At 50.9% G+C, this 21,230-nt stretch overlaps 1 protein-coding gene across 1 annotated transcript in view; it reads left to right on the forward strand.

Annotated features, from left to right (window-relative positions):
• The first annotated feature begins 1,950 nt into the window (after positions 1-1,950).
• Positions 1,951-21,230, forward strand: part of CELSR3 (cadherin EGF LAG seven-pass G-type receptor 3) — a 67,274-nt gene continuing 47,994 nt past the window's right edge. Inside the window, exon 1 of the mRNA XM_032801344.2 lies at positions 1,951-5,182. Within this exon, the coding sequence (XP_032657235.2) occupies positions 2,485-5,182 (2,698 nt within the window). The 5' untranslated portion in view covers positions 1,951-2,484. The remainder of the gene's footprint in view (positions 5,183-21,230) is intronic.

The following is a 21,230-nucleotide window of genomic DNA, read 5'->3' on the forward strand; positions in this document are numbered from 1 at the left end:
CACCCAAATACATCCTCCCTACACCCACCACTGCTCTGACCAGCTCCTTTGAGCCCCTGCCTCCCATGTCAACTCCCCCAACCCATCTCCCACACCTACCAGCACCCCGACCCCTTCCCCACAGCTCTTCCCCCCCACACCCACTGGCACCCCGACCCCTTTCCCCCCACAACCTGCCCCATTCCTCACAGCCCGTCCCCCCAGACCCACCAGCACCCCAACCCCTTCCCCCACTGGCACCCTGACCCCTTGCCCAGAGCCCTTCCTCCCCCCCTGCCACCAGCACCCAGACACCTTCCCCACATTCCCCCAACACACACCCGTCGGCTCCCCGACCCCTTCCCCACAGTCCTTCCCCCACACAACTCCCCCCGTTCCCCAGCCCTTTCCCCCACACCACCGGGCCCGCGCCTTCCACCGCCCTTGCCCTCGACCCCCGCGTGGTCTCGCGGGCTCCTTCGCCGCCTGCACTGCGCGCCGCCCCTTCGCAGTGAGCACGCGCCGTTCAGCACCCTGGTCCAGCTCCGCCGCGTTCTCCCTCCCGGTGTCCACAGTGAACATGCTGGCGGCCTGCCGCTGCGCCGGCGGGCCGTACACTGCGGGGCGGCGGAGGGGCGGGAGGGCGGAGGGGACCATCGGGACCGAGCATGTTGGGGTCTCGGGAGTGGGCGTTCGCGCGCCCGCCGGATGCCGACCCGGCCCGCCGGGGGCGCCGACCGTAGATCGGGTGGCGCCAGTGGCGGGGCAGAGGCAGAGGCGGAGCGGCGGCCGAGGGGCGCTAGGCGGCACGCCCGGGGCGGGAGGGGCCGGCGGTCTGGCACTTGCCGTGCCGCTGCCGGGCCCGAGGGCTGGGCGCGCTCGCTGTGTGCTGCTATCCCTCCTTCTCCCTTTGTTCCCCTTCGGCTGGTGGGCGGGAGCGAGGGGCCGGGACGCGCCAGCGCGAGGGAGCGGCGGGGGGCTGGGGGGGGGGCGCGCAGTGCTGCGTGCCGGGGCCGCTGGCGGGGCTTAGTCCTCCTGGGTGAGCTGCACGGAGCCAGCCCGGCCCGCGGGGGCAGCTGGGGTTTGACCGCGGGCAGGGGGTGTCGCTGCGGCTGCCCCCTTCTGCGGGCCGGGGGTCGGAGGGGAGCCCTGCAGAGGAAGCCGCGGCGGGGCGGTGGGTCCTCCCGAGCTGGCTCGGGGCCCCCGCTGAGGGGCACGAAGAGGACTCCGCGCCTGGCAGCTGCCCAGGGGGAGAGGGCAGGCGGCTCCCCCTGCTTGTGGATTATAAACGCCCAGGTGCTGCCCCCGAAGCCGCCGGGCCTGGCACGGGAGGGCGCTGGGCAGCCCAGCAGCCAGAGCCCCGGCCACTGGGCAGCAGTGCCGAGCCCCGGCCGCAGGACTAGCGGGAAAGGCTGCGCCAAGCCGCCGAGGCACCATGGCGGGGAGCCGGCCGAGCAGCCAGAGAGCGGTGCGGGTCCGGAGCGCCCAGGCACCTTCGCCTGCCTCTGGACCGACTGCAGCGGGGCCCGGAGCCCCAGAGAGGAGGCGAGCGGACAGCAGCGGGGCCGGGACAATGGGGCCGGCTCCCTGGACAATACCGGCGGCCAGAGGGATGGAGCCTGCTGCGGCTGTGCGAGCCGGAGCCACCTGCCCGCTGCCACAGGGGCCCCGAGCTCCCCCGGGGGCTGGCTGAGCGCGGCGGGCGCGGGGCCCTCCCTGCACGCCGAGAGGCTGTGCGTAATGCAAGTGTCCAGGCACCAGCTCAGTCCCGGAGCGTCTAACTTCACGGATCCCTGGCAGCTGGAAATCTGGGGGTCCCTGGCCCCGGGGGCGAGGCCCCGGCACCTGGAGAGGTACCCGCCGGCCTCGGAGAGCCGCTCCTGGTGTGCAAAGATGCAGCTGAGGCCGCCACGCCGCCGCCGCGGCCGCTCGCACCTCATTGAGTGGCTGACCCTAGTGACCTGCCTTCAGCTGTGTGCAGGGAGACAGCCGCACGGGAGCACGTCCTGCCGGTGCGCAGGTGAGTGCAGGGTGGCGAGCCCGGACCATCCTGTGCGGTTGGAGACTGATACTAAAGGGCAGCCGCAGGCCGGTGAATTGGGACAGGCAATTTCAGCACCACCTGCTCCCGGGACAGCTCCTAGAGCGGAGCTGGAACTCGATCCAGCCCGCACTCCTCCCACGCCGCACAGACAGCAGGATCCCTGTCTGTTTTTTCACCTGTTTGATTCCACCAAAGGCTGTTTACAAACTCTTTGCTTTGCTGTGGAGTTTGGGAGCCCGTCAGCCCTGGAGCTCTTTGCTCACCTGCCAGTAAAGCCTCGTCCAGCTATACAGCTTGATCTACCACATTATCAGCCTGTGAAGCGAAGGAGGAGGAGAGAGAGTGCTTTCCTACCATTATTAAGGACTGGCAGGGCAGCCAACCGCCACCCCCACTTCCCTCAGTACAATTACCAGGTTCAGGTAGCTGAAAACCAGCCTCCAGGGACTCCTGTGATAACTATGGCAGCACAAGACCCTGATTCAGGGGAGGCTGGGAAGCTAGTCTACTCCATGGATGCCCTGATGAATAGCAGGTCTGTGGAGCTGTTTAGCATTGACCCCAAGAATGGTCTCATCACCACCACCAAAGCTTTGGATAGAGAGACTATGGACCTGCACTATTTCCGGGTTACTGCTGTGGATCATGGGATCCCTCGCCTTTCTGCCACCACCATGATTGCTGTAACTGTTGCTGACCGAAATGATCATGACCCTGTTTTTGAGCAGAGTGAGTACAGAGAGACTATTAGGGAAAATGTAGAAGAAGGCTACCCTATCTTACAGCTGAGGGCCACGGATGTGGACTCCCCACCCAATGCAAACATCAGGTATCGATTTGTGAATGAACAAGCAGCCCACTCTGTCTTTGAGATAGATCCCAGGTCAGGTCTGATCACCACCAGTGGGCAAGTGGACAGAGAGAAAATGGAGAAATATTCTTTGGTGGTGGAGGCAAACGACCAGGGTAAGGAGCCTGGGCCCAGATCTGCCACGGTTAAAGTCTATATCACAGTTCTGGATGAGAATGACAATGCCCCTCAGTTCAGTGAAAAACGCTACATCATCCAGGTGAGAGAGGATATAAGACCCCATACGGAAATCTTGCGAGTTACTGCCACTGACATGGACAAAGACAATAATGCTTTAGTCCATTATAACATCATCAGTGGGAACAGCAGGGGTCAGTTTTCCATTGACAGTGTGACTGGGGAAATACAGGTGGTGGCACCTCTGGATTTTGAAGTTGAACGTGAATATGCCCTGAGGATACGTGCTCAGGATGCAGGGCGCCCTCCTTTGTCTAACAATACTGGCATGGCTAGCATCCAAGTAGTAGACATTAATGATCATGCCCCAATCTTTGTCAGCACCCCTTTTCAAATCTCCGTTCTGGAAAATGCCCCCCTTGGCCATTCAGTGATCCACATCCAGGCAGTGGATGCAGATTATGGAGAGAATTCTCGTCTGGAATATAAACTAACTGGGGTCTCAGCTGACACCCCTTTTGTGGTGAACAGCGCCACTGGGTGGATCACAGTGAGTGGCCCCTTGGACCGTGAGTCAGTGGAGCACTATTTCTTTGGGGTGGAGGCTCGGGACCATGGCTCTCCATCTTTATCTGCCTCCGCTAGTGTCACTATCACTGTCATGGATGTGAATGACAATCGACCTGAATTCACCCAAAAGGAGTATTTCATCCGGCTAAATGAGGATGCTATTGTGGGGACCAGTGTTCTCAGTGTCACGGCAATCGACAGGGATGTGTACAGTGCCATAAGCTACCAGATAACGGGGGGGAACACCCGGAACCGCTTCTCTATCAGCACTCAGGGAGGAGTGGGGCTGATCACTCTCTCACTACCCTTGGACTACAAGCAAGAGAGGCGCTATGTGCTAACAGTGACTGCCTCTGACCGGACCCTGCATGACAACTGTCACATTCATATCAACATCACTGATGCCAACACCCATAGGCCTGTGTTCCAAAGTGCCCACTATTCAGTGAGTGTCAGTGAGGACCGTCCTGTGGGCAGCACTGTGGTGGTAATCAGTGCCACTGATGATGATGTGGGGGAAAATGCCAGGATCACTTATTACCTAGAGGACAATATTCCTCAGTTTCGTATTGATGCAGACTCTGGTGCCATCACATTGCAGGCGGAGCTGGACTATGAAGACCAGGTCACCTACACCTTGGCCATCACTGCCAAAGATAATGGGATCCCTCAGAAAGCGGACACCACCTATGTAGAAATCATGGTGAATGATGTAAATGACAATGCCCCTCAGTTTGTCAGTGCTCACTATCAAGGCATTATATCAGAGGATGCCCCTTCATTCACCAGCGTGCTCCAGATCTCTGCCACTGACCGCGATGCCCACACCAATGGGTGGGTACAATACACCTTCCAGAATGGGGAGGATGGGGATGGGGATTTTACCATAGAGCCCACCTCTGGGATTATCCGTATTGTCCGCGGGCTGGACCGAGAGAGTGTCCCAGTCTATGAGCTGACTGCCTATGCTGTGGACAGGGGAGTCCCTGCGCAAAGAACCCCAGTCAACATTCAAGTCACTGTTCAAGATGTGAATGACAATGCCCCTGTTTTCCCAGCTGAAGAGTTTGAGATTTTGGTGAAGGAGAACAGCATTGTGGGCTCTGTGGTGGCCCAGATCACAGCCATTGACCCAGATGAGGGACCCAATGCCCAGATCATGTATCAGATTGTGGAAGGCAACATCCCGGAGATCTTCCAGATGGACATATTTTCTGGGGAGCTCACTGCCTTGATTGACCTGGATTATGAGACAAAGCCCGAGTATGTAATTGTGGTCCAGGCCACGTCTGCCCCCCTGGTCAGCAGAGCCACAGTCCACATCAAGCTCATTGACCAGAATGACAACAGCCCTGTCCTCAAGAACTTCCAGATCCTCTTCAACAACTACATTTCCAACAGGTCCAACACCTTCCCTTCAGGGGTCATAGGGAAGATCCCGGCTTATGACCCAGATGTGTCCGACAAGCTCTTCTACACTTTTGAACGGGGCAATGAGCTGCACTTGTTGATTGTAAATCAGTCAAGTGGTGAGCTGAGGCTGAGCCGTAAGCTGGACAACAATCGTCCCCTGGTGGCCTCCATGCTAGTGACGGTCACAGGTAAGATATTTAAACTCTTTGAATGACTGTGATAGTGTAACATTTCCTAGAGACGTTCAGGTGGTTTCAGGTTGGATACTCCAACATGTATCTTGTGGTGCTGAGTTTTCAGCATTTGGGCCATTATTTTACTTAAAATCTGAAAAAATAAAATAAAATGGGTGCTTATGATAATATCCATACTACTGGAACGTCTTGTAAAGTGTTTCAATTGTAAGGATGACAATGCTGTATAACAGCAAAGTGTTGTTATTTAGCTAGAAGATCAGTTAGTCATAGCTTTAAGCATGAGGTGCTCTCTCTAGTAAATGCAAGTATCTGTGATACACTGCATAGGATGCTGGCTTGGGAAGCACACTGCTTTTCCTGGTGGCAGAACAGACTGCTCCTGCTGGTTCCTAGAGGCTGCTGACCCAGGAGCTAAATGTGCCATCTCTGCTTTGCTTTGAGCCCCTCCTAGCTTAGGGAGTGAACCATTCCCATCCTTTGGGGCCTGAGCATGCTCTTGCTACTGTGCTCTCAGCCTTTGCTGATTCAGAGAGTGAGGGATCAACTTGGGGCTTGAACTCAGCCCCTTAAAAAATCTTATTCAAATGTTTGCTGTTACCATTCCCCTTTTTGTTCTCCCCGCCCTTCCAAAAATAGTTTGTTTTAAAATTCTGGTTTTGGAATATTAATACTACAAATATTTAGGGCTCCATTTTCAAAAGCATTTTCTACAATTTTGAATTCATTTTTTGGAGTCCAAGTTATTGCATGCACAGAAATTGGGTGTAAAAGATCACACACACAGTTTTAGAAGAGAGGTTTAAAATGTAGCCCCTAAACTGTCAGTGTAGGTCCTTGTGTGGTGTGCATCCTCTGTATTAATGTGTGTATCCATACTAACCTCCCCTGTGACATAGAGAATTATTATTATCCCCACTTTACAGATGTGGATCAGAGGCACAGATGGATTAAGTGACTTGCCTGAGGTCACATAGGAAACTGATGGCAGAGCCAAATCTGAATGTAGATCTTGTGAGTCCCAGTCCCTTGCCTTTACCACAAGACCATCCTTCCTGCCTTGTAAAGGGTGTTTCTTGAAATACCAAATAACCTATGTGTGACTTGTAGAAGGAGGTGGGGGAGGTGTCCATTTGGAGGGTATCAGTGACACAGGCGAAGTTATTTAGCTGTGTCTAGGGAGGCATACATTATTCATGACTTTCCACAGATCCTCAGCTTCCATCTAACCCTCCCTCCCGCTTCCCCCACCCTACCAACTCGTTTAGTGAGTGAGCTCGGAAAATAAGACCCTTGTTTCTTTCAAAAGATGCAGTATGGGCTTTAAATGTTGATATGTTGAGCCCAGCCCAGCATACTCAGCTACAGCACCTCACTAGAATGAGGTTCTTTAGGGGTTAATTGTAACTGCAGGGCAGGGTAGTATCATGTTCAGACACACACATGCACAGGCTGATTGCTAGAGATGTGGGGAGCCGTGCTGACCTTTCTTGCTTCTGCCAGGGTATGTTTATGCAGGCTCTGCCTCCTAATACACTTAACCCTGCACAAAGGCAGGAGGAAATCACATTTCAAGGCCTTGCACTAAACTACCTTAGAACAACAAGGCTCTTGAAATTACCGTGTCATCCTTTTCCAGTGGAAGTGAGGCTAGAAAATGCTAAGCTCACCATGGCGAGAAGGATAAGAAAGGAAGCCCAGTCTTGCAGGAGGGAAGCAGAGTGGAAAACGTGCTTTTTTTGTTGGCTTCAGTGGGCGTGAGGGGTGTTTAGGTTTAGACCCTGCTTTGTAAGAATGTCACCTTCCTGTAGCCATGGCATTTTTTATTATTCTGTTATTTACTGAGCACCCTCCATGTGCTTTATAAACATATAGTGATGGAAGGCCCAAAGCTCACAATCGGAATCAACACAAAATAATAGTAACATCTAAAGAAAGAGCTAGGGGCACTTTGCAGATTAAAATGAACTGAAATTAAAATTTGATTACACTGTTCATTTATATACAGTGCACACCCAAAATGAACTTCCTTCTTTAACACAAGTACATTCATTTCTGAAGATTCACAGCAATAAAAGCACGTTGGTAAGATACCCAGAGTTATGATCACATAACAGACCAAGAACATTCCTGGTGTGGGAGAAGATTCATTGCTCTGTGTGAGTTTTTGGTCAATTTGGTAAAATGCTAGAGGGCTACAGACTGGAAGGAAGGTTAGAAAGTAACACTACATTAAAGAATAGATTACCACTAAACTGAATATATGAAAATGCGAAACAGAATCTATCACTAAATTGAAGGCTAAGTGCCTGTTCAGTCTCCATCTCTGTTTGGCTGCCAGCTGTATTTGTTATCGACTAGGACGGGACCCTGTCATTGGTAGGGTTAATATGGTGTGAGGAGGAAGGGAAGACTTTGATAGTACTAAAAATATTATTGTACAGGGACTGAAATAACAAAACCACTGATAGGCAGCAAAAACAATAGACTTCTTTGACTCCGAGGAATAAAGTGTTTGAGTTGGAGTGGCGGGTCTCAAAGGAAAATGTACAGGAGTTTCCTGAGGGTAGGTGGATGGTTCCACTTGGATCCCCCTATAATCCCTCTGAAAGACCCCATGTCAGACCTATACTCTGTCCAAAGAAGGCTGGATGCAGCTTCCTATGGAGCCAATCATCATTAGTGTCCTCTATGCATAAAACCCACTTTGGGGTTATTGCAGCTTCATTTTAAGCATCTGCCACTGTTAAGCCAGGATACTGGATTAGATATGCCATTGGTCTAACCTGGTTTGGCAAGTCTTGTGGCAGGCATCACGGCACGAGCCTTTTCCTAGGAAGTGACAAGATCAAAACCACCTTGCACAATAGCTAACTATTCCATGGCAGCTAGCATTTTGCATGAGACTTTGTCTCATCAGTGCTTGAAATCTTTTACAGTGAGTATCAGTGCATAAAACCTTCCACATCCTGGCAGATGGTGAGAGTGCATGCCCAGCTCGAACCAAAATGAGTTGCACTTTGGAGTCCTACTGCAGCAATTGCTGCCCCTCCCGAACAGCTCTGGTGACTAGTCTTTACCAAGTAGCCAGGAGCCTGAGAACTTGCAGCTGTCATCCACACCTTTGTTACTCCAGGCTGCACAACTGGAATATGGTCTATTTAGGGCTACCTCCGAAGTCCACCCTGAAACACCAGCTGATTCAGTATGCAAGGCCTGGGTAGCTCACAGTGAGCGCATAACATTGTTAGTTCAGCTCTCTGAATTAGACCCCTGTTTGCATCTCGGTGCAATTCAAAGTGTTGGTGATGATTGTTAAAGCTCAGAAAGGTCTGGGAACCAGTTATCTAAGGTGCCTCTTACTTTATACTTCACTATGGAATTTAAGATCAAGGGAGGTGCATTCATTGTCAGGTCCTTAGTTTAAACACTCTGAGTCAAATCACTCTATTGAAGTCAGTGAAGTTACTACAGGGATGAATTTGCCCTCCATGTCTGGTGCCAAGTTTTGTTCTGGAGCAGCCCTGCTTTTGGAATTTGCTTCTCTTGCAGGTCCATTAGAGCCCAAGATTAGTAATCTTTAGAGCATGGTGCAACACACACTTATTTAGGTTAGGTGTTAAGTAATAGTCTGGTGTTGTCCTTGGATGTTATATTTTAATCTCCATATTTGAAGCTGCCAAGGCAAGAGACCCTATAATTAATTTCATGATAATACACTATGTAAGTTAAATTTGACCAGATTCACAAGATTTCACAATTTCCCCCAATTATATATATCAGAAACTTGAAAAAGCTGCTGATGCCTCCTGGAAAATAGAGAGGAACATTTACTTCAGAAACAATTCTCTCTTAGTTTCGCTTTCCTTTCATGGCTTTCTCCTAAAGACATTTTTGTAAAAAACACTAAGATCTTTCCAACATAGGCATCTCTCTTGCTCCTTATTCCCACGTGTGCACGTTGTGAATCTTTTTTTTGTGATGGCATCATCCTCTCTTAGACAACTGATTGTGATGCTACAAACAGGATTATGACATGAGATGGGGAAAGAAACCTCAGAGGCTGCTGAGCTCCTAAAAGACAAAGGTCCCAGAGGACATACAGAAAAGCTGGTGTTCAGGGAGAATTGTTTCTGAATAAAATGTTTTCTATGAGGCATTGATTTCTCTGTATCTTTGGCTTATGGGGCCTGGCAATTGATGTGTTAGGAAAAACAACAGTAAGACTGTGTATTCTGCATCTCTCGCTGTTTCTGATTGGCTTGGCATTGGGCACCAGAAAAAGAGACATTAAGCTATCATTAGGGGGAAAGGGACTACTGAGATATTCAGGCTTGAGTATTAACCATAAACTGGGATATCCTGAATTGAACTTGTTCCCTGTACTTTGGAGATGGGCTCCAAGTATGCAGAACTAGTCTCTGATGGCTGCTTCCTCAGGCAGCATTTGTCATGAGCAGATATGATAGTGTCATAATGTAGCATCTAGTGAGGTTCACTGTGGGGTCAGAGGTTAGAACGTGATTGGTGGTTGGCTTTCTGCTAGGTCCATTGGCTTTCACTTACCCAGTATCTTTAACAGTATAGAGCCTAGATACAGTGAGCTAGGTTCTTGGCTGTTGTAAATTGGCATAACTTCACTGAATTCAATGGAGCTGCATGAATTTTTACCAGCTGAGCATCTGGCCCAGCATGACTGTCATCTTGTAAATACCTTAGCTGGAACAGCAGAGCATCCTTACTCCCATTCCCAACCCAAGTTCTGGTTTCTGACAGTCTTTTACCCTAAGCCAGTGGTCCCCAGACTTGTTCCAGCGCTTGTGCAGGGAAAGCCCCTGGCGGGCCGGGCCGGTTTGTTTACCTGCTGCATCCACAGATTTGGCTGATTGCAGCTCCCTGTGGCCGCGGTTTGCTGCTCCAGGCCAATGGGAGCTGCTGGAAGCGGCCGCCAATACATCCCTTGGCCCGCGCCGCTTCCCGCAGCCCCCATTGGCCTGGAGCGGTGAACTGCGGCCACTGGGAGCTGCGATCGACCGAACCTGCGGACGCGGCAGGTAAACAAACCGGCCTGGCCTGCCAGGGGCTTTCCCTGCACACGTGGCGGAAGAAGTTTAGGAACCACTGCCCTAAGCCCATGTGTCTAATAGGAATCAACAGCCAGGATGTCCATAACAGCCTGATGTATAAATGAGTGATTAGTTGCTGCATGTTTGGAGAGAAGAACTCAACCTGTAAAGGATAGTAGGAAAGAACCAGCAAAATAACATATTCTGCTGCTATTCAGATGCATGTGTGACTCCCATTACTGATTATGACAATTATGTAGGTTTATTGACAAGAGTTTGGACCCCAGCATTGAGGTGGGGGATCCTGGGATTTGGATTAAACAAGAAAGAGCCCTGGAAAAACTGTGTGTGACTGCAAAAGATACAGGGGGGTTGTGATAAGAATGACCATGCTGTACTTTATACTTCCACCCCTCCTACTGCAGCTGTGGTGCCACTCACTTCAGCCCTGCTTCTGACATCTTGTACTGTGTCTTGGAACTGTAACTTTGATCTCTACAACCAGCTAAGCAGACTGGTTTTTGTCCTCTGTAAGTACTGGTTCAGTTGGTCAGCAAAGGTGTCACAAAGGACAGGCAGGGAGATAAAGGAACCACTTTCCAAGCTCCATGTTAAGTAAATGCAGGAGCAAACTTCTCCCCATATTCCCTTTGCCATGTCACAGTGGAGTATTTTCCTGGCTGCACTGTTCAAACTGACTTGTCTAGTGTTCCATTGCTCATTGATTGGGTTTTTAATAAATGTGTAATTCCCCTCCACCCATCCTAAATCCCCGCACTCCCTATGTTCCCATCACCATTAGCAATAATCATCTCCATTGGCTGGCAGTCTCAGCAAGGAGGTCCAGCAGGCAGTCCTGGGCATGTTTGTGGAGAGTAATTAGAAGCTGATGCTTCTACCAGCAGTGCAGGGGAGATAAAATGAGCTTGACTGGTGGTTGTGGCCAGGGATTGAATGTTGTGTCCTCCTTGCTCTCAGAGAGCCTGGGACAGGGGTGTAAAGATCATACACAAAGGCCATTTATTTACCAAAATACAGACAAGCTTTTGTCCATGGCTTCCACCATGGATGGACCCAAACCTACTGTTATAGAGGTGTTCTCTGGCAGAGAGGGACACAAAGCCTCTGCAAAAGCTCTCACACACTAGTGTTCTCTGCTCCAGGGCACTCAATGACAAAGCAAAATGTGTATGTGTGTGTGGGAGAAACAGAGGGAGCCCCAAGCCAGACAGCCCTATGGCTGTGAGAAATTCAGAGGCCTCAGTGTGACTGAAGAGGAGATAAAGATGCTAGGCTGCTTTAGCAAGTCTGGCTATGGTGCTCTGCTCCTTTCTTCTCTTTCCTCTTCAGAGGGTGTTTTACAGAATGTGGCTGCAATTTTATCTTCAGTTCTCAGGCCATTAACTCAATAGCAGCCTCTGCGACCTCACAGCCTCTCTTCACTTGCAAAGTTAGCCTGGAATGGTCCATCATAATGCAGCATTGAGTACCTCATGGACTGAGACAAGGCTAGGCTGGTAAATGAATGGAAAAGAACACTCCTTGAACCCCCTCAAATGAGATGTAATCATCTCAACCTGTCTGAAAGGAGAAAGAGAGGTGTATGTATGTGACAGGGAGGGACAGGAAGTGGTGCAGCTTGGAATAGGAATGGGAAGTGAGGAGCTGACAACTGATTCCTGTCAGGCCATATAGATGGGTATCTCCTCCGGAAATAGGTGGGTGGAGTGGGTGGCTGAGCAGTTTTCTAGGTGTATAGCTGGATCTCCCTTGAGGAAGTGAGAGAGACGAGGTGGGTGAAGTAATATCTTTTATTGGACCAACTTCTGTTGGTGAGAGAGACAAGTTTTCGAGCGACACAGGGCTCCTCTTGGAAAGCTTGTCACTTTCACCGACAGAAGTTGGTCCAATTAAAAATATTACCTCACCCTGCCTTGTCTCTCTAATATCCTGGGACCAAACCATCTGCAACAACAGTGCAAACACCTGGGGCATTGAGGCATGCAGGCCTATCCAGGGCTCCTGTTCTATCAGGATAGGTGGGCTTATCCTGAGGGGGTGGAACACTTTGAGCTGCTCCCTCAATCTCATAGACTCATAAACTTTAAGGTCAGAAGGGACCATTGTGATCATCTAGTCTGACCTCTTGCACAACGCAGGCCACAGAATCTCACCCACCTACTCCTGTAACAAACCCCTAACCTATGTCTGAGTTATTGAAGTCCTCAAATTGTGGTTTGAAGACCTCAAGCTGCAGAGAATCCACCAGCAAGTGACCCATGCCCCACACTGCAGAGGAAGGCGAAAAACCTCCAAGGCCTCTGCAAATCTGCCCTGGAGGAAAATTCCTTCCCGACCCCAAATATGGCGATCAGCTAAACCCTGAGCATGTAGGCAAGACTCACCAGCCAGCACCCAGGAAAGAATTCTCTATAGCTATATATTTCTCCAATCTCTATAGCTATATACCTCTCCAGCTTTGTACGTGGTTATTGTAAACCTCAATTCAATGCAAAAGTAGCAAGCCCTCCTCCCTGCTGCTGGACCTGGATGTGCCCTGAGGCTGGAAGCTCTCTTCCCTTGCTCCTCGCTACCTTCCCTGTAGGCAAGTTTCCAGGACATTCCTCTTTGCAGGACATGAATATTCACCAATATCTGGCTCTCCATCCATTCACCAGGGCCTGGATTTAATCAGAATGGCTGAGGAGTCTGTGATTAAATGGTTCCCCGGGGTGTTAGTGCCTCCAGTCAGCTTTGGGCTTTCTTTGTTTTTTTGGAGGGTCATTCCCTGAACCATCTGCTTCCCCTTAATGTGGCAGGGACAGGGAGGCCAGGCAAAAGCCTGAGCTCCGCAAGGACAGTGCTGTCAGTGGGATGCATTGTGTTGTGCAGACAGTGAATACTGAACAGCCCACATGGGGTCACTTGGACTAGCAGCCCCCTTGTGTAAAGCAGAGGCTGAGTGGTGTGTTACAATGAACAGATCTTCATGCTGGCGTAAACAGGGAATGCATTGTCAAGGCCTGGTGAAGTCTCTATCGTAGCTTTGTGCTTCAGAAGCACCATCCATGGTCTGGATTCTGGTATCGCTTGTCATCAGAGGGGAGATGAGTTTGCCAGTGTCAGCGTCATCCCTAGTCTGCAGCACTAATATGGCATAAGTCCATTCTGTGAGGACAGAGGGAAATAGGGGATCCTCCGGAAATTTGCTCTCAGGCACATTCCATTTGTGGGGAAGTCCCCCTCAGAATGACCCTCCCAGCACTTGGGTGAGAAGGGCTGATTCTACACAGTCAGCTCGGGGGGGTGGGGAGTGTGCAAGGTTGAGATCCAAACTGTCACATTATTGGGATCCCCTTCATTGGGTCTGAGTTCCCCTCAGGAGACATCAGGGCTGCTTCGTCATCGCCCAGGTCTCCAGAGACAAGGGAAGTCCTGAGATGAGTCCAACACTGGCTGCCCCACTAGCTCAGTTATCGTTTCTGTAGCACTGGAAACACGCAGGGCACTTCACACTGGGTCAGATATGCTAAGCAGAAAAGTCAGCGCAGCTGCTGGGCAGCCGCTGCAGCACGTGGGAAATTCCCTGTTTCATCACAGCTTCTGGGACCCTACTGGATCGATCAATCTGAGGTATTGATGAGCTGTTGACAGTCCTGCTGTCTAATGCTGGATAGACGCTTCGTCCCTCCCCCCGACACATCAGCCACAGGGAGAGAGCTCATCGCTCCCTGAGGACACGGGCATTATTTAAGAGGCAATGAAGGCTTGAGGGGGGTGCAGAGATCTGTGGGCATCAGGTGTAGAGGGATGGAAGCTCCTTGTTCTCTTTCTACCTGGCAGTGTTGATGCAGCTACAGTGAGTTTTGTTGCCTCTCCCTTCCTATGTCTCTCTGCCTCCTACTCACCATAGCCTGAAGGCAGCAGTTCAGGGCTCAAATACAAGGCAGTGGGGATGAGAGGCATATCCCAAGTCTAGCCAGCAGCATCTGAATGGGGATGGAGAGTTTCCTTCATCCACAGGCTTCTCTAGACAGGTGCTAATTGTGCTTTCCAGTCTCAGGGCAGATGAGGCCAAAGCCAAGTACACACCCAGCCCCCTGCCTCCAGTCCAGCCTGTCGCCTTCTCACTGCTCAGAGGTTCTGCTGCCAGGCATTCTCCTGTCCGACCCAGAACTCAGACCCATATCTGCTAAGCTCTAACAGCTATAAATCAGGCACGTGCCCCCTGCCTGTTGATTGGCGCTGAACAACCTGTGAGCATAGTGAAGGGAGCTCCTCTGTCTATGGGTGGGAACAACTGGGATGGAACCAACCAAACACACAGATTGTACTTGCAATTACTGGAAAAGAAAATGAGCAAGGAAAGAGGAGGCAATGGGCTTGCAGTGCAGACTCTCAAATCCCCTCCCTTCCTCCAGATAGTGGGCTGCAATGCAAAGTCCTAACAGCCTCCCCCTCACGTGGACAAAGAGGCTGCCATTCTGGGACCCTTATAGGACCCTTATAGGCCCCTTATAGGCCCCCTCTAGGACCCTTGTCCGAATCAGCCCCTCCTGATTCGGACAAGGGTCCTATAGGGGATTTCAAAATCAGGGCTAGAGCAACAATCTCCCTGAAAAGCTGATTGATGAAGCGGAGCAAAAAGGGCCAAAAGGCTGCTGTTTATTTGGAGACCTTCATATCTAGGACTTGTAAAAAATCCCATTTAACATTTCCCCTCCGCCTGGCACCATGCAGCCCCACGTGCCTGTGGCAGAGTGCTAGGAACAAGAACCCAGGGTACAGCTACACTGCAAAATAACCCTGTGGCAGCAAGCTCTGGGCTCGTGCTACAGGGCTTAAAACAGCAGCATAGACATTCCCACTTGGGCGGGAACGCAGGCTGTGAGACCCTCCCGCTTGCGAGATTCCAGAGCCCAGGCTCTAGCATAAGCAGGAATGCCTACCCTGCTAGACCGTGAGTCCTAGGAGCCTGAGTTAGTTGCCCTGGGCTCTGAGACTCACAGCTGCAGGGTGTTTTTTGCAGTGTAGATGTCCCCTGACGTACAGTACTAGCTACTTCCCTCAGGGACTGGATTTAACTGGGGGTGGGACTGGGTGCTCAGTGACTTAATTAGGCAGCCAGGCTGATGAGCTAATGAGAGCAATCAGCCTGTCCTTTGGGAACAGTTAAAGCTCAGGAAGGAAGATAAGGGAATGCAGCAGGATGTGACCTTTCCCTCGCTCTCTCCCCAGGGTGGACTGAAAGGAAGTGTACTTCCAATTGTATGTTGTTGTACAGAGCTGTACTGGTGGAGGGGACCCAGTGAATAGCACCCGTGTCTATAAACTCAGAAGCATGCAGCCTGTTTGTGGTGGTCCAAAGGATGGCAAAGGCAGCCTGCTAGAGTGCCTCACCACTTCACTACCCTGAGTACCCCATAAATGGATCCACCACCTCTGGGGTGGGGAGGAAGCAGTCAACATCCAGCACCTGCAGGGAAGAGATTTGGGGCAAATTTCAGTTCTTATGGAAGTTCCCAGGGATCTGTCTTGTCCACATAAGATGAACAGGAGCTCAGCTTTTAGGGTCTGGTATGAAAAGACTCACTCGCTGTAGAGTGGGTGGTGCTCAGTTTGCCCCAGATGAGAGGAAGAGCTGGCATTTGGGTGTTTTTAGCCCTTGGCCATCCCTCTAACTTCTGAGGTCTGGATTTCCAAGCTAGAATGATGGTCCTGCGGACTGAAGGCCTCTCTCCTACAGAGCAAAGCAGCAGTTGGGGAAGCTTCCCACCCACCACTTTTTGCCAACAGAAAGACCCCCTGTAGCACTCAAAGCAGAGTTATGCTCCATGGCCTAGCCAGTCCTTGATTTCTCTGATAGAGGTGCACTTTGTGACACAGGCCCCAAATTCATCTCACGCGGGGGCCACCAAACAACTTCTTGTCACTGCATTCTTGTCTGGGATTCCCAGTACACCCAACAATCAGGAGGAGAGCACACATTCAGGACACCCAATGGAGGGCTCTTGGTTAGATCATGTTGCTTCTTTCCCTGAAATCTAAGCAGGTAAAAAGCATCCTATTGGTACTGGTTGGACCTACGCCAGCCTGTGTTAACGTCTAATGGAAGATGGTTCCTTCTATTATCCCCACCACCCTCTCCTCTGCCTCTGAGTCAGACAGAGTCAGCAGTGGGAGCTTCACAAGGAGAACTCGGATGAGATTTTCTGCCTCACTTCCACATGAAACATAACGAGTTGGATTTAAAATGAAAAGCAAGCCCCCAAGCCATCCACCAGGAGATTAGCTCTTGGGTGATTGCTATGGTGTCTCTCCTTCCTGCCCCCTCCTCTTTCTCAGGCCTGTTTGAATCTTATCTCCAGAGCTCCAGTGCTGGTGTTTGTGAGGGAGGCTTCCACCAGAATTTTCAGGGGTGCAGAAAAGCAGTCACCTTTTAAAGAGAGGGAAAAGGGAGAAATTTCAATCTTTTAAATCCTCCCAAGCGCTGAACTTCAAACGGGGCTGAGGAAATCAAAGGGCTGGCGTCTCGGCACAGCAGCCCTGGAGAGAGTGAAACAATACAGCCAAGTTGCGCAGGCAGCTCAGAGGCAGAGTGGGGCTGGAGCAGTGTTGCAGTGAAATGGGGAGCTTAACACTTAAATACATTGGCTCTTCATCTCCTGAGACCAAGCTTCCAGTTAAAGCTCAGGAGAGTTTGCAGCTCCCAGTGCTGCCAACAAACCTACAACCTCAACCTCTGATGGGGCCATTTGTGACAGATTGTGCTGGGCTCTGTGATTTGGAGCCTTTAACAAGGATTAGACTGAGTCCTCCAAACTCGTTTCACTTGTGAGCACAGTAAGATCTGAATGCAGCTGTCTATTGGAGCGTCAGCCCTCTTGCGCAGCGCAGTAACAATGCCCACTGGTTGTATGTAATGCATTGAAGCCCAGGTTATGTCAGCGCTGCAGGAGATAGCAAATGCAATTATCTCCCACCGGCAGGGCGGGCAGCACAGACATAGCACGAGGGACTGATAATATCCTCCTGCTGTGCTGTCCCTAGGATACAGGCTCTCCCTTTCACAATACCATGATATGAACAATGTGGGGGAGACCAGAAGGACTTTTGGGTCCCCCCAGACCTTCCAATGAGAACACAATGATGCTTCTCTGTGCAGGAGCCTGTGGAGGGTGGGACAGAGCTTATTAATATGAGTTAAAAAGTTCTGTGCACTTACACTAGTAATTCAGGCAGCTCCCCACCTTGGAAATGGTAGGAGCCATTCTGACTGTTGCGTGAGGGCCGTATCTCGCCTTTGGTGTGGCGTCCTGCTAATGGAGTGGTTACACTGGCTGAGGATCCGGAGGTGCTCTGTTACAGTGGAGAGGAGCAGGCAGCACGGGTTATAGATAGACGGAGTAGCTGAGAACTCATCTTTCAGTTTTCAGCTGCAGGAAACAATATGAAAGATGTATAAATAAAAGCACAAAGAAAGCAGAGATGTACGGGCCAGAGTGTAATGACTTGATTTCTCATTCTCCAGAAGTGCTTTTGCTGGAGAGAGCCATTCCATCACAATCACGTTGTCCTGGGGCTGCTGCTGTCACAGTCACTACTAGTGTGGGCTAGGAAGGAGCCCACAGGGAAAAGGTCGAGCCCCCTCACCTCCAGGCCCTGCCACAGCTCTCTGGGCAGTGACACAGCAGGAAGTTATGTGCAGAGAAACTGAGTCCTGTGTCTCTAGCAGGTTGGTTGTGCAGGAGAAAGTCTCGGCATCACAGCTGTATGATTGTGTGTGGTGAGGGGAGCTGAGGTTGTTGCACTGGCCCACAATCCTTTGGGGCACAAACTAATGATGCTGCAAACAGCAGCATCCCCTGGGAATCGGGAGTATCCTGGAAAAAGCAGAGCGGGTGGTTGCACCAGTCTGGGAAACAGGAAGCTGTGAGTTCCACTTGAATGCATCAGTGCGCGGTAGAAGATAGGGCCGGGTGGTGCAGTGAGGCCTGGCACCACTGGGTTGATGGGCAGGTCTAGGAGGCTGCTGTTTGTGTGAGCTCAGGCAGATCATCATGCCAGCAACACTGAAACCTCCAAGGAGAGGTCAGTCACTGATGCATGGAGTATGTCTTCTCAGCACAGCTGGGGGATGGATAAGGATGTCATTTCTTGGGGGGGGGGGGGGGGCATTCCAGCAGACCTCCCGTAGCCCTGAGTCCATTTGCATCAGTTCTGGAATGGTCCTGTGTCCCCCTCTGTCTGGGCTGTAGCATTTGCTAGGCACCGATATGCTAACACCCTCCACAAATGGTAACTCTCGGAAGAGGGACCTTCAGAGGAGTGTCCTGAGGGAACTTCAGCATCTCAGGTTCAGGGTATTGGCCTGTGGGTGCCCATTGCTGATTTAACTCCTCTGAAGGGTCGAAAGGCGCTATCAGAATGTCCCAACCCTCAGTTGCTGTAGGGGTTCTCCAGGGCATGAAGGGGAGGTTAAAAAAAGGGACTGAAAGTGTGTTGGATTCCTCAGTGCTGCAGCGGTTCCCTGGTGGGACACGAGGGGGGGGGGTGAGTGGGAGGAGTGGAGGCAGTTACAGAAGGTGGGGTTCCCTCCTAGTCCATGTAAGTTGTCCTAGTCACAGTGGCACAGCCCCATAAATCTACTCACATCTCTTTGCTTTTTCTGCCAAGATGAATGTTTTCTTTGAACCCTAAGCTATGTCATAAATCAAAGCGCCCCTCCCTTGTATGTGCTGAGTCCCAAGCCACAAGATATTCCTTGAACTTGGCACAAAAATGTTAACAATCGCGTGGATTAAAGGCGCCCCATGTTCCTGTGAAAGGGTATGTGTGAGGCCATTTCTGGGGAATCCATTTTCCTGTCAGACGCCAGGTCCAATCTTTCTGCAGCAGACAGGGGAAGAGTAATGCCCCTTCCAGGAAACCAATCAAGGCTCTTTCAAGTGGTACTTTGCAGAGATGATGGCACTGGCTCAGGAAGGGGAGAGGGAGGAGGACACTGGTTCTGTAGCCTGCAGGCCTTTTGTGTCTCTACAGGGGACCAGCTCCATCCATTTTCCAGCAACCTTCATGTGTTAGCACTTGTAAGAGGTATTGGGGTCAGAGGCAGAGTGGCTGAGCTTGGTCTCAGGCACAAGTCACCTCCCCTGGTCCAGAAAGGTGCTGCTTTGGTATGAGTTGCTGCAGCCGTTCTAAGCACTGAGGCTGGTGTGAATATTGGCTCACAGTATTGGTGCCAGTCTTGTTGCTGAAGGTTTGTTTTTAAATCTGGAGTTTCCCAGAGTCTGTGTTGCGCATGGTGCCGCCCATAGGAGAAGTTCACACAACAGCCACCCAGGGAGTAGATAAGTGAGGAATAGCACCTTGTATGTGTGAAGGATAAGTGCCAAATGACACCAGGGCAGCTGTCTAGTAAGTCTGAAGATGGATTGTTCCATTAGATGGTGAATTGAAAGTTTTCTTATGATTATTATAAAACATTCCTATATCATTATAAATTTCCCCACGGCCTTGCGGAGCATCAGCAGAGCACGTGCCCTGCCCTGAAGAGCTTCCTGGCTCACAAAGAGAAAAATGCACAAGGGGCCTGAAGATGTGGGGATTTCTCATGAAGAGAAGAAGGATCAGATTCATCCCCGGTGCAACTCAGCTGACGTCACTAATGAGTGAGGCCTGAAGGGAGGAGGGGTCGCAGGAAGAAGCATCTTCCAGGAAAAGATTTGAAGGAGGAAAGGGAGGGGCCTCTTGGTGGCTGAGGGGTGAGTGGGCTGGACTTGTGATCAAATGGGGCGTTGGAATATTTCCTGACAAAGCCACTAATTTGCTGTCAGTCAGTATTAAAAAAATAAAATCACTGCATAGCCATGTCTACACTAGGGAGCTTACAGGCACAGCTGAACCGATGCAACTGTTTCGCTGGAAGATCGCTCGTGTAGCTGCTCTGTGCCGACAGGTGAGAGCTCTCTCATTGACAGCAAGCGGTGGTAGCTATGTCGGAAGGGAGAGCATTTTTGTCAGTGTCACTTATGTTTTTTCACACCCCTGAGCAATAGAAATTATACTGACAAAAGTGCTAGTGTAGACATAACAGAAACCTACTTTTCCCTAGTTAGATCAGGGAAGGTTAAGAACAGCCATACCAGGGACCAGCAGACTTAATACCAGGTAGGATAATTAGCAGGATGGAAAACTATGGTCCAGTGCATTCCTGATGAATAAAGAACCCATGGCATTTTTGCAGGATTCAGGGTGTTAGTCTCATTGTCCTGGCAAAACCCCAAATGGGTAATTATATTCTTCCATTCTATGGCTAAACCCGAACTTGGATCTATCTACCTACCTTCCTACTCATCACTTCAATATCTAAGTTCTGTGCTAAACTCTTGTGTAGTGTTGCTGGGAAGTGCTGCTGCATTCCACCCAAAGCGAGATGCGTTTTAGTGGTAGGGAAGGTGGAGTGATGCTGAGTCTAACGTCAGGGGAAGGTCTGTGTCGGCTGCCAGCAGCAGCCTGGGCCCCAGGGGAAGGGGCAGCTAGCTCGGAAAGCCCAGGGTATGGAAAGTGATCTCTATGAATTGAATTCTGTGAAATATTTGAAGCTTTGGAATACCCTGTAGAAATCAGTTAATAATGGACAATAATAGTAACAGTATTAGACCCAGGAGTCTGCCTTGTGACCTTATGTTTTCCTATCTATGCTGCTATGTGGGCAGGCCCTGGGGGAGGAAGTCTCTCACTGCCAGGGAGATTCACACCATTCCTGCGCGCCTTTGAAGGGAGTCCCACACAGCCCATTGCCTCGATTGTACATCGCTCACTGAGAGCTGCGGCCTAGAGGAAGGGTCCCTCTCCACTCTCATTCCAGAGGAGGCAGGCTTGCCCCTGAGCATTTGGTGAGCTGAGGACTCTGAATCTGAAGTCATGGGGATGCAGAGTGTTAGCTGCTAGTAGCCTGTGCTCCAGGGGGAAGG

The sequence above is a fragment of the Chelonoidis abingdonii genome, chromosome 17, assembly GCF_003597395.2.
Source record: "Chelonoidis abingdonii isolate Lonesome George chromosome 17, CheloAbing_2.0, whole genome shotgun sequence".
In the NCBI taxonomy this organism is placed as follows: domain Eukaryota; kingdom Metazoa; phylum Chordata; order Testudines; family Testudinidae; genus Chelonoidis; species Chelonoidis abingdonii.